The sequence below is a fragment of the Lycorma delicatula genome, chromosome 7 (assembly GCF_047948215.1).
Source record: "Lycorma delicatula isolate Av1 chromosome 7, ASM4794821v1, whole genome shotgun sequence".
Classification (NCBI taxonomy): Eukaryota; Metazoa; Arthropoda; class Insecta; order Hemiptera; family Fulgoridae; genus Lycorma; species Lycorma delicatula.
Genome location: NC_134461.1, coordinates 12,611,184 through 12,625,215, shown reverse-complemented (window position 1 = coordinate 12,625,215; position 14,032 = coordinate 12,611,184). Strand labels below are relative to the sequence as shown.

Below are 14,032 nucleotides of genomic sequence, written 5' to 3'. Positions count from 1 at the left end.
TCTACAACAGCTCTAAGCCTCTTTTTCATTTTTCTGGAATAAGGGAAACAGTTGAAAGAAGGCAGTGACTCGATCACTGAACATGCACATCTATTGCTAGTACATCGGCTTTCTTCCAGACTTTGTTATAGAACTAATACACTAGCTGTATCACAGCCAAACATTGTACTGTTTTCAGGCAGTCTGACAAAATTTAGTTTCCACACTTTATATTTAGTATTCTGATTAGAATTTTAGTTTGCATAGTCGACCATGAAGTTAATGTAGAAGTAACTTAAGGTTTCCCATCAGCTGGTCTTAGGTTTAGTTAGTTTTGAGGGTATGAAATTTTTCATTATTTATTTAATTATTAAAAATCATGTAATGTGGGGAGGTATTATAAAAAAAATGTTTAAATAAATAGGATATGTTCAATATAATTTTATTATTAACCTCCTAACAAAAGTCATTCAGAAATTATACACTTGAGTTTCAGTTTTTATTTTTCTGTAATTGTTTATTTGTGATGCCTTTTTTTTAATTGTATGTTATAATAATAAATATAATGTAATTATCTAATCTAATGTAGTATTTGTTGATAGATTTATAATTAAACATAGATTTATATATAATAATAAAAACAAGAACACTTCTTTTTTATCAGTAATTAATTAACTCTTGTTTTAAAATTATCTTAAACTATAAGAGTATATTGTTCTCTTTTATATTTATTTAATTATTTCCTACTAAAAAGTGATGCAAATTTGTGCAATCTATTTTACTTTTTTTTAATTTATCTATCTTTTAGTTGCTAAATTATAAATGTGTTCTGAATGTAAAAATATAAATAACTTTACTTACCTTATTGCTTATCTTTCAAATTACTTTTTAAGACGGAAGTAAAGATTGGAAGAGTCTTCTAAAAAGTTTCTTTGTTTTGCCCTATTTCACATTCTTTGTTGTTGATTTTTCTTCAGAAGATACATTCATGGAAAATTAACAACAAAAATCTGACATAAGCTTCATAAAGAATATTTTTTTAAACTTTCAATCTTTATGTCTATATTAAAAATTTATTTAAAAGAAAGAATTATCTTTAAATTTTTCTCTTATTTTCCAAGTTCCATATTTCATTATCATTCTTATTCGCTTACTAAAAATCCAGAATTAATTTCTGATTCGCTACTTCTTTTTTTTAATAACAGAAACATTTCTCCGAATTGGTTAATCCCTCGTTAAAATATCCATAATCTTGTAGAAAATCCTTAGGCCCCTGTGCTTCAATATTTAATGTGGATGCATCATGCATGATTATCAAAATTTATTATTCAGTTTCACAGGCTCAATTAAGGAAGCGTAGAATTTATTATTTGAACTAGATTGTTGGACCATCTATTAATGCATCTGACTCTAGTTAATTTGGCAATAAGAGGGTTGTGTACAGGTTAAAAATTTCAGAAGATAAGTATTGAATTATATTTTACAAAGAAGCCAAGATACCTGATGAAGCAAATATTTTGAGATTAAAAGATTAGTAATGAACAGAGATAAGTAGAGAATAGCATCTAATCAATTAAATAATGGGCGACTGAAAAAGTTCTTATTTTTAATTATTTACTTACTTATTCACTGCTCTTTTTTATCTGGTTAATCTTTAGAACAGTGGATTAATAGTGTTTGTTTATTTTACACATTGTGATAATTTTGTTATCACACTGATTGTAATATTACAGTCATATTATTGAACTTCTAATGATCATTGTTATTACAGAGAATATTTTTTACACATCACACAACTTGCAATATCTTTTATTCATATAGTTAGTTATTAATTAAAATTATTGTTTTAAGGATCATTTTCTGTGTTTGTTTAAATTTAAAAAAGTGACAACACAATTGTAGGACTTTCAGAAAAAAGCCGCAAAAATGCGTCTTTTTTCTGATGCACGGCTTACACACACATACAGTGCTATGCTAGCGTTCCTTCTGGTGACAGGGGATACTGCTGATGCAGTATACCCACTTAGCCGCTAGTTAAGAACATATTTTGGGATGGAGGTGCGATTTTGAAAAAATGTTTTCGCAAATATTATTTTTTAATTGTTAACAAATCTGTCTAAGAAAATAATACCTTAGTTAGGTGAAATCTCAAGATACTGAGAGTGACCTTGCTCTACAGCCTCACCCCTTGACCTTTTAAGTTGAACATTTAATGGCATCAATGCCCCATTTACAGAATTAATCTGACTAAGTTTGATCAAAATTGGTCAGAAGTTCTGGAGGTTAAAGACCTTAATTAGGCAAAGTCTCGAGATACTGAGAATGACCTTGCTCTACTGCCCAACTCCCTTGACCATTTAAGTTGAAAATTTAACAGCATCAATGCCCCGTATACAGAAGTAATCTGACCAAGTGTGGTCAAAATCGGTCCAGTAGTTCTGGAGGTATAAGGTGTGAGACACCTATTTACATATGAATAACCGGAAAATTTTGATCCAGTTTTTTGGGTTTCTTAGGTGTCAAAATGTCAAGATCCAGTAAAAACTGCATATGAAGAAACCATAAGTTCAGTAAATAAGACTGCAAAAATCATGAATGAAAACAATGCTGACTGCATATTTTGATGCAGAAGTTATCATTTATCATAAATTCGAGTTGAAAATTAGACTATGAAAGATACATTTTATAAAGAAATGTTGATGCAATTTTATTATTTGAAGAGATCATTTTGAATTATGCTGGAAAATTGATCCCAGCTTTTTTTTAGATGACAGTGCATTGGCATTCTTCGATTATTATCCTTTCTTGTGGCAAAATGAAGATCTCTGTGTTACTATACCAAACCCCTCCCTATTCACCAGATTAGCAATGGCTGACTTCTTTATTTTATATAAAATATATTGAAAGAAATTGAAAGGTGATGCAAGGAGTGAGATTTAAGGATCTTATCAATCTAGAAGCTAACGAACAAACAAGTAAACATGATCAGAAGAAGGCATTCAGTTAATTGTATGACTGATATAAACAACTTACTGAAGCAGATGGGGGCTATATTGAATGAAGATATTAATATATGTTTTTGATTTATTGTGCATTTTGTAATAATTTCAGTTTGTCAACGTAATTGCCACACTGTGTATGATTTATTGTTTTATTTAAAACAACCAGGTGTTGGAAGAACCCACCGGGTTGGTCTAGTAGTGAACGCATCTTCCTAAATCAGCTGATTTGGAAGTCGAGATTTCCAGCATTCAAGTCCTAGTAAAGGCAGTTACTTTTATACGCATTTGAATACTAGATCATGGATACCAGTGTTCTTTGGTGGTTGGGTTTCAATTAACCACACATCTCAGGAACAGTTGAACTGATACTGTACAAGACTACACTTCATTTGCACTCATCCATATCATCCTCTGAAGTAATACCTGAACAGTAATTCCCAGGGGCTAAACAAGAAAAAGAAAGAAGGTGTTGGAAGATTTTCCAACTATCTGATTTATTAGGTAGTATTAGCTTTCTTCCTTACATAAACATAGTTATCAAAATGTAGGCTAGTTTAAAACTGACCTGTATTACCATTATGAGTTTTATGAACTTACGTTCATGTTGTAAACATATTTAACAGTTAGTTAAATTGTTGGATATTGTAGTGAGTAGCAAAATATTTTTTATTATACAGCCTTATATCACTTCTTTCCATACTACAACCTGTTTTTCATCATGTTTACACTTTTTGTAGTTATTATTACAATATAAATTGTTAATTATTGTTCTTCTCTTTATTTCTATTCTTTCTGAATTATTGGATATTTTTGAAGGTGATATTTAGGTTGATTTATTTTTCTTCAGACCATCTTCTAAAGTGTCAGTCTGTATGTAAAAATTGCCTTTTATATACTAATGTCTTTTCTGAAACCGAACTTATCTTGATCTAGTCCACCGTCTACTTCTTTTTGTTTCTTCTAATTATTTTGATTAATTATTTGAAAATATGACATGCTAAATGTATAGTCCAAAAATGTATAGTTTTCATGTTTATTTAGATCTGCTGTTTTTAGTATGGCAAAGACAAAGACTTTTTATTCAATTTTGGAAGCACTTAGCAATCTCAATAATTTTGTGTTCTAATCTTTACAGAATTTTTTTTAAGATTTCACATAAAAAACATGGAACATTGATGATCTATTTTAATTCTAATAACCCTATTCATCTTACTACATGAATTTGATGCAGCCGTAACATATGTAATTTTGTTTAAAATGATTGTCACTTTATTTTTCATTCTCTATACTTATCTGATAATTTTTTCTTTGTATTTTCTTTTCCTTTGTATTGATGGGACTATTAGCGTTCTTTTTTATCAATCTAAAATTTCTCTACAAATATAATTATAATGAAGTGCAATTGATTTACCATTTGATTTAATTTTTTTTGTTGTTTCTATGCACATCTAATTTTACTTCAGTTATTTTTTTTCTGTTATTACTTTATAAATAAAACCTTTTATTGACAATTTAAAAAAATTTTGATTGACTAAATTAAAAAAACATGGAAAGTAGAAATGAATAATATTGAATAATATTCAGCCCATGATCACTTTGAAAGTACGTATAAAAAAGATAAATAAACAACAGTTTACATGAATACAACTTATAAAAGAATCTTTTTATTTTATTATTAGAGATAAAATTAATCTTTTGTTTGTTTTTTTTTTTATAGAGAATATGAGGAGCTCAATACGAGTCTACAAGTATTACAAGATTTGGTTGAGAGACAAGGAATTCCTGTATTCAGTGATATCCCTTTAGCAATTAATTGTACTGCTGAGGTAATTAAACTTGGAAGTTAAATCAGTTAGTTGTTTTTTTATGTTTTTATTTGTTTAGTTAAAATTAAATAGATTGTACTAAGTAAAATGCAACATATGTGAAAGTGGAGAAGTGTTGTGGATTTCATTATAGGTTATAGATGAATTGCATTTTAGATGAAAATTTTAAGTAGATAAAACTAGTTTTGAAAGCAGTCATAATTTAGAATTACCTCCCAGTGGGTCTTGACCAAACATTTAATAGTAGGTTAATGGAAACTTTCACACATTACAAAGTAGTCTACGTACTAGAGAGCCCCTGAGCATTAACTTAGTCCCTCTTTAGTATCAGGAGGGGAGAAGTAATTTGTTATTGGATTTTAAGCTAGTCTAAGCAAAATCCTGGATCAATAATCAGCTGTATCCATCATAGGTAAAGACAGTCCAATCTCATGAAGAATTACAGGCGAGTTGATATTCCTGTAATCTAGAGGATGTTTGAGGTATTCCTTAGGTTGAGGCTTTGTATCTTGTGTTTCACATTCCTTCTAAAAGTACGTTATTACTGTCCCCTTGTCCTTGATTCTTTTATTCCTAACATTTTTCTGTGAATTTTTATCAAATATCAATTGGATCCATATTTTAAAATACAGACACACACACAGACACACACAGACACACACACACACACACACACACACACACACACACACACAGAGAGAGAGAGAGAGAGAGAGAGAGAGAGAGAAAATATCATAAAAAACATCCAAATACCCTTTAAAAAAATTACAAACTAGTAGTAGGTAAATTTCATTTTACAAAATGTACTGCATACAAATTAATATAATAATTTTGCTTTAATAATCCCAGTCACAGAAAACTGAATCAACTCTTGTAAATTCTAATTTTATATTTGATGATTTATATGAACTGATGTTTTTTTTTTAGCTTCTGTCTTTAGTATTTTATCGTTATCTCATAACTTTCAGTGTGGCTATTAGCTGAGAAATTCCAATAGTTGTAGAATTCTCTGTAAGGAATACTGTTAACTATTTTGTTAGAATTAATATATATGTATATTTTATTTTAATTTATTTCTAACAAATTCATTTTAAAATTGCAGGTACTGCGGGATGATTTAAATGTACAAACCTTGGGTGTTAGTGATTACAGTTTACCTGTTAAATTAAACAACTTTCAAAATAGAGATAAGTTAATGTAAGTTATTTTATTATAATTATTAATATAATTATTTTAGTGTTATGTAATAATTGTATGTAAAGTAATTATTGAACATAAAAATTACAATTTTCAAAATATTGACATAATAAAATTGCCAAAATGTGTTTACTCATTAATTTCACTCAAAATGATCATTTTGTTATCATTATTGCATTGGTCCTTATGGATGTAAAATAATGATTAACCTGAATTATCATTTACTTTTTAAGAGACTTAATAAAGAAGAGGTAACATATTTTGTCTCTTAATAAAATGCATTCCTTTGTCTACGCATTATATTATTGAACAATTTATGTTATTTTATTAAAATTTTTTTCATATACAACGTAACAAGTTTTAACCAAGAACCTTCTCCTGTTATTATTAAAGGAAAACTATATGCTAAAGGATCAGTCTGACCTCAGTTTGTGAAGTTACAAATATATGTAATAAAAATTTTGTGAGAATTAAAGAAATAAAATTTAAACCCAAAATGGAATTATAATAGTTTAAGAGTGAACTTTTTTAAATTATTTGTTTTTTCTTCTTTTAAGCTTGACCCATCGAGTTGGTCTAATCGTGAACATGTCTTCGCAAATCAGCTGATTTCGAAGTTAAGAAAGAGTTCCAATGTTCAGATCCTAATAAAGGCAGTTACTTTTATACGGATTTGAATACTTTTTTTTTTCCTGTTTAGCCTCCGGTAACTACCGTTTAGATAATACTTCAGAGGATGATATGTATGAGTGTAAATGAAGTGTAGTCTTGTACATTCTCAGTTCGACCATTCCTGAGATGTGTGGTTAATTAAAACCCAACCACCAAAGAACACCGGTATCCACGATCTAGTATTCAAATCCGTGTAAAAATAGCTGGCTTTACTAGGACTTGAACGCTGAACTCTCGTCTTCCAAATCAGCTGATTTGGGAAGACGCATTCACCACTAGACCAACCCGGTGGGTTACGGATTTGAATACTAGATTCTGGATACTTGTGTTATTTGGTGGTTGGGTTTCAATTAACCACACATCTCAGAAATGATCGTCCTGAGACTGTTCAAGGCCTTGAAGTGTATACACTTCACTTACACTCATACAGATCATCCTCATTTATCCTCTGAAGTAATACCTGACGGTGATTCCCGGAGGTTAAAACAGGAAAAAAAAATTGATTGTTATGACATTTTGTTTTATATTAATTTTATAAAATGTTTATTAATTGCGGTTTATTTCAGATGTTTTATGTCCAGTTAATTTTATATTTACCATTATCATTTATAATGTTGCAGTAAATTAAAAGAAGCATTTAACACTCTGGTTAAGAAGAAAGATGGTGAAATAAATTTATGTGATGTAAGTATTAGCATATTAATGAATTTATTCAATTACTGAGTTCTTTTCTTCCATTTTATTCTGAGTGTATCACAGCTGTAATCACAGGTGTGACAAGAGCCTATTTGGCTCTGTATCTATGTGACTCTGTATCTCATAGCTGTAATCACAGCTGTGAGATACAGCTGGCTCTTATTAAACAGTAAAATTTGAGTGTGAATTACCAGGACTATGTATATGTTATGTTTTCATTGTTTACATAGAAATAACAGAAGGTACATTACACAACATATTACAAAATTTCAGTATTGATTTAACTAAGGAAGTATTTTTTAATGTAAATCATTTACGCAAAAATACTTAAAAGTTTCATGCGGGACTATTCATAACGAAGAATACAGCCAAAGAACATCACTGCCATATTGGTTAGGGTTGTAGGTCATATGGTTGTTATTTTTACGTAAAAGTTTTTATTTTTCAATCCCTTTAAAATGATTGTCTCAATCCAACAATTACCATTTAAAATTTTGAGTTAACTGTATTTGTTTGTTCTTTGTTATCAATTCCTACAATCAGTTACTGTATGTTTTCAATTATAATGTTTAATTAAACTTTTGCCTAATTATTTTCATTAAATTAAATTATCTTTTACTTACAGGTTTATATGGCATGTAGAATACTTATGAACAGAAGAATAACTGTGCCTGAACTTAAGAAAATTGTTGCATCTCGGGCAGGTATCAGTTAATATTTGTTTCCTCGTTATTATTATTTTTGTATGTTGTTGAAAATTAGAAATAAATATGTAGAATACTGCTTATAGCATCAACATTACTGAATTCACTATGATAATTTTTCCATTACTAATTTGTAAAATTTTATTGATTAATCTGAATATAAAAGGTTGTATTAGATAAAAAAAGAGAAATTCAATATTTTACTCTAATCAGAATCCTAAAAGAGATCACATGAATCCATACAATCTGTATTTTACAGGTACCCCATTGTTTTATAAAGGCATAGGTTATACTGATCTGTGGTGGTCATTGAACTTTATGTACAAGGATGAGCAATTTAAAACCAAATTGCTACATGCTAACAGTTGCAGCATGTAAAATTGTATGAATAAAATAAAAACATAATTAAATTCTATATTTACAATAGCAAAAATTGACCATATTTTTTACAAAAGATGTTTCAAGTGCATATCCTGCACAGTGACATCACTGTGCAGGACATGACTGTGCAGGATATGCACTTTTGTGCTCTAGTGATCATATTGAAAGTTACCTGATGCAAAATGTCATTGTCAAACTAGACAGCATTGTTGTCAGACCTTTCAGGTCTGAATAGATGGATTTTTTTAACCCAAATGTTTTGACTAATTTTATTAAATATTTGTTTGAAAAAAAATTTAATTATTTTTCCACTGTATTATATCAGTTTGACAAAGGAATTGAGAGATGACACATGTTGAAATTCTTTCAAATATATATAATTTATTTAATCTTTAATGTCAATTTTATTTACTTACTGTGCTCAGGACTAATGGGCATAGATTCTAGTGCAAAAATATAAAAATAACACTTTTTTAAATGAAGATATAATTAAAAGGTACTTTTTATAGTTTATTTTTCTGTACATAAAAGTTTTTTTATTTAATTTTGTTCATATACACGCGTGCATGCGCGCGCGCGCGCACACACACACACACACACACACACACACACACACACACACACAATATATATTGTATATGTATATTTAAATTGTATTAAATAATCACCTAGTACAGAATATTGAGATAAGGCATATCTAACCTTAATTTTTCATGAAATTACTTTCACAGGATCCTGTATCCTCAGTGATGATTGAAATAATTCCGTTGTTCCATATTAAAACTTTAAAAATAAAAATACTAAAATAATGGAAATTGTATTAATTTGCATGAGTGCTGCTATCTGTTGCAGTTTTTATAAGACCTTCTCCCTCAAACATTATTTGATAGTTTATCAAATTGAAATTTTGTTTGTACTTATATATGTAATATTTTTCCAATATATTTAATTTTACGTCGTCTTTATTAATTTCTAACATTTCTAAATTTGTGTTAATATCAGAAATAAAATGTTTATTATTTATTAGATGGTCTGTCATATTAGTTAAAACTAATTTATTATTTTTACAATTTTTATAATGTTTAAGAAATCTAGTTTTAATGGATCTATTTATTTTTCTATATAAATTCCATTACAATCATTACATATAATTTTATAAGTTCCACACAGATTGTTTATTTTATTATTTTTGTTTAAGTATTTTATGTGGTTATTAGGTTTGTATGCTGGTTTAAATATTTCTTTATTGTAAGATTTATTAATGTTTTCAAAGATATTAATAATGTATAAATATTTACTGTAAAAATGAATATTTTTTCACTCTTTTGAATCGTATTATATATTAATAATTATGTATTAATTAAGGTAGTTATTTTGTTCTTTTTTTTATAGTTATTTTTTATAACATTATTAATTAAAGTAGTATCAATCACATCCATTTTCAACTGCTATATATTTTATGATGTTTGTTTCATTATTTAATTTTTCTTTATTATTATGTGTATATATGATTGCTGTATTAATCATATTTATATAAGTATTAATTGTATGAGACCAAGGGAAATTTGATTTTTTATACATTGTTGAATCATTAGATGTAGGGTTTCTATGTATTGATTCTTCAGTTTACATTGAAACAAATTGTTGATAATAGATTTGAAGAAATTAATGACCAAACTAGCTTCTGTGAATACATAAATTCTGTAAATTTCTATGAAGACAGTATAATTTTTTATTAAAAAAAAATCTTTTACTTAAGAAATTGATAAAGAACTACTACAGTAATCTCCTGGTAAACCTTTGCTACAAGTTTATAACAGAATTGTCATCAAAATTGATTCATTTTATGAGATGCACTTGGTCATAAAAACATTATGAAATATAAAAAGTAAGTGTACAAAAATATTGGAATTATAGATTTTTTCTGTATTTTTAATGATCAATCAATTTTTACTCTAAATTTATAAAATAGCTATAAATAAATAAATTTTATAATTGATTTTTATTTGGGGATGTTGAATAAGGATTAAACTATATCCTGCAGAATTTGAATGGCTCTACAACATTTAATATCTCAGTAAGTTGTATTGTAAGGATAACATCCCAATTATTAGTTACATTTAGTTTATTGGTTCTTTTACTACATTTAATGAAAATCAGTAATCATTTTCCATTAAACTAGATGTAGTATCCATTCAGGTAGTTAATTGTGTACATTAAATTTAATTGTACATTATAATGGTATAAAATTTTGTTTTTGCTTTTTGCAATCAATATAGTAAAATAGGATTCAATTATTCTTAATCTTTGAAAAACATTATCGTGTTATTACTGTTTGTTTAATGAATAAAGTTTATTTCTTTGCAGATTGTGTTGGTGTAAGAAGTAATATTAATTTTGAGGAGTTCTGTTCAATAGTATCAGAGTTAATGACAACTTCTGCCACTATTACATCAAGTTCCACTTCCACTAATCCGACCAATGGATTAAATGGAACTAGTGAAAGTGAGATTAATAATGATTTATTAGCTTCATCAGCTTCGTCTTCATTACTAACAAATATGCCATCACAATCACATGTTACTAACAGTTTAGGTAACCCCTCCTTACTAACAGATAATCTTTATTTTATTTAACCTTCATTAATTCCTTTTCAGCTTATATGTAAAACTTGCAATTAATGTTTCTAACAGTTCTTTTCATTACTAAATACGGATTTAACTAAAGAATGATATTTTATTAGCCATTAAATATACTTTATATTTTATATAGTTACAATTAAGACATATTTTAAACATTTATTACATTAACTTCTGTGAATGTACAAGGGTTGTTCAGTAATTAAAGAGACAAATGGCTTAGAAAAATTATTATTTCTTCAATGACAATGAAACAATGGTAATTTTTTCAAAATCCCCAGTTACATTTATGTACTTGTCCCACTTTTTTTTTGTGAACTTTCTTATCAATAATAACGAATTGCTCTTCTCGGTGTGCGAGTCAATTTTATATTGCATTCTTTATCTCTCATTGATCCCGAACTTGGTGTCATTTAAAAACTATTTGAAAAGACAAAAAAATTTGATTTTGCAAGATTGGAATTGGATGTAATAACACCTCGTGACCCAAATTTTAATAGCTTCCCGTGTCTTTTGAGCAGTATGGGGGTAGGCATTACCGTGCAAAAGAATTACACCTTCTGAAGGAGAGTCAGGATTTTTCTTCCTTATTGCAGGTTTCACTTTATTTTCTAGCAAGTTACTTGCTGTTGATTGCACTTTATTCCTAGTAATAGCAGTAAATTGGGCCTTTATAGTCCCAAAACACCATTAGCATCGCTTTACTAGATGATGTGTAGATTATGAATTTTTTCCTAGCAGTTGAACTCAGAAGTTTTATTCAGTATTCTGATATTTCGATTCCGGCTCAAAATTATTAATCCAAGTTTCATCACAATCATACAGTCTGAAAAAATATTACCTTCTGCTAAAAACTGTGGTTTAAGTTGTATACAAATTTCTGTACAAATGTGAATTCAGGTGCCTTTGTGATTTTGAGTCGACCGTCTCAGATCCCATCTCGAACATGTTTTGCAGCAATTCAGCTTATCATAAGCAATGGAATAGACAGTTCCAATTGTTGAATAATATGCCGCTGCCTTGGTTCAGTACCTTAGTTAGGTTTAATTATTCTAAATATTTTATTACTCGCTGGTTCAATCAAATCAATAAACATCTTTATCTATTTCATATATTATTTTTATTATACTTTGAACTTGTAATTCATATTATAATTATTATTATATCAATTAATTATACATTCATAACAAACACATGTTGAGTCTTTGAAGGATGGAACAAGACTGACTAAAAATAGGGTGTAGACCAGTTCAATTAATGAGTAACAAAAAAGTGAGAATTTTTATTTTAAAATTTAAAAGTCCTCCATTAATAAAATTTAAAGTTCCTCCTTTTTATAAAAAAAGGAGCAATGAAACCTGAGTCTTAACACCAATACTCACACTACAGATTTCAGCAATTTCCTAAATTTTTATATGCTTGTGGTTGCAAATAAGATTGTCAGTGATATTTTATGTAATTCAGTCATAATTTCCACCTGTCTTCTGTTACAATGAAAATTTGTGAACATGATTTGCCCAATTTAAACTGTTTGATCCACTTATAAAAATTTGATTGTTATAAACTTTTTACAATATTGTTTTAATGTCTATAAGAGAATTTCGGCCAGTTTTGTGCCTTCAAAAAATAAAAATCTTACCAAAGCATCCATGTTCTTCCATGGTACATGTTTCAAACAGTCCCAACATTTTGAAATAAATGAAAAGTATAATAATGTAAATTCTTTTTAAACAGCTAATATTTTTGTGTCGGGGTGCCAGGTTGAACGTCTGACAGTTTCAGTTTATTATCTATTAAACGGTTTTTCTACTGTTACCATTTTTATCTTTAATACAAATGACCCTTGTATGTGGATTTTTCCTGTTACTGGCACTAGGGATAATAAATTTACCTCAGTAATAAGTAATTAATTTGTCCATAATTTTAATTCATTAACTGGTGATAAAATATAATAAATTTGAAAATTATTAGTTATTAAATGGTGTGCTTTCAAAATGCAGGAAATTTTCTTTCATAGGACTTATAAAACTAATTAGCAACACCTTCTTCAATGGCGTTACTAGTGCCGCTGTTGTTATCAGTCCGTTCTTAATTTTAGGTATTGGAAGATATTCCACAAATTTTTCTGTTGCAAAAAGCTTACTTTTGTGGGTTGAGAGATAGTTTTATGACAAAACTCAAGAAGTTTCTAAGACAATATTAATAAACTCTTCCTTATTTATGTTTATAACTTAGAGCATTTCAGATAAAAATTAATTACTACTTGTGTGTGAATGAAATTCTCAGAGAGATAATTGCAACAACAGTAATCTTAGCCTGTAAAACTTGAATCCTGGAGTGTAAAGTTGTTGCCTAAGTAAAACGCTGACTGTTTGTCTTTATTTGAAATTTTATGAATCTAAAACTAAATGAAATTATAAATGGTGTTTAAAAGATTCAAAAGGATAAAAGGTTCAAAAGGATCTTGCTGTTGTTTCTGATGGTATTTAATGGGCAATTATATGATTTAAAAATAAAAAGTTTATAACTTTCTTTATGAGTAGATTTTATAATAAGAAAAGTAATTTTTAACTATAAAATTACCAATTTAATGCTAAAACTACCACTATATTTTTTTATATCTTCTAACACATTACTTTTTGATAAAAATTTGTTTGAATTTTGACAGTGCTGCAATCTATTTATCAGTATACAGAACTGGTTAATTTATTTTATGCTAATTATTGTGTTGTCGTTTTGTCTGTCATGGCTTGCCTTTGAATCTTTTTTTAATTTTCAGTTTATTTCCATGTGTATGTCATAATAATTTTTATACTTTAATTTTGTATGTTGTTAATAATTGCTGTATAAAATTTTATAGATGTGCTATAGAATAGAATTTTATAGAAATTTTTAGCAATCCAAAATGGTTGTAAGTTAAAAATGGCATTAAGTTA

General features: G+C 28.0%; 1 protein-coding gene across 3 annotated transcripts in view; it reads left to right on the top strand.

Moving 5' to 3' along the window:
* Window positions 1-14,032, top strand: part of raw (NDT-like domain-containing protein raw) — a 212,577-nt gene that overhangs the window by 178,662 nt on the left and 19,883 nt on the right. For all 3 annotated transcript variants that reach the window (XM_075370766.1, XM_075370765.1, XM_075370767.1), the window contains 5 exons: window positions 4,699-4,807; window positions 5,910-6,004; window positions 7,297-7,360; window positions 7,998-8,076; window positions 10,825-10,962. In XM_075370766.1, coding sequence (XP_075226881.1) covers window positions 4,699-4,807; window positions 5,910-6,004; window positions 7,297-7,360; window positions 7,998-8,076; window positions 10,825-10,962 — 485 coding nt within the window. The remainder of the gene's footprint in view (window positions 1-4,698; window positions 4,808-5,909; window positions 6,005-7,296; window positions 7,361-7,997; window positions 8,077-10,824; window positions 10,963-14,032) is intronic.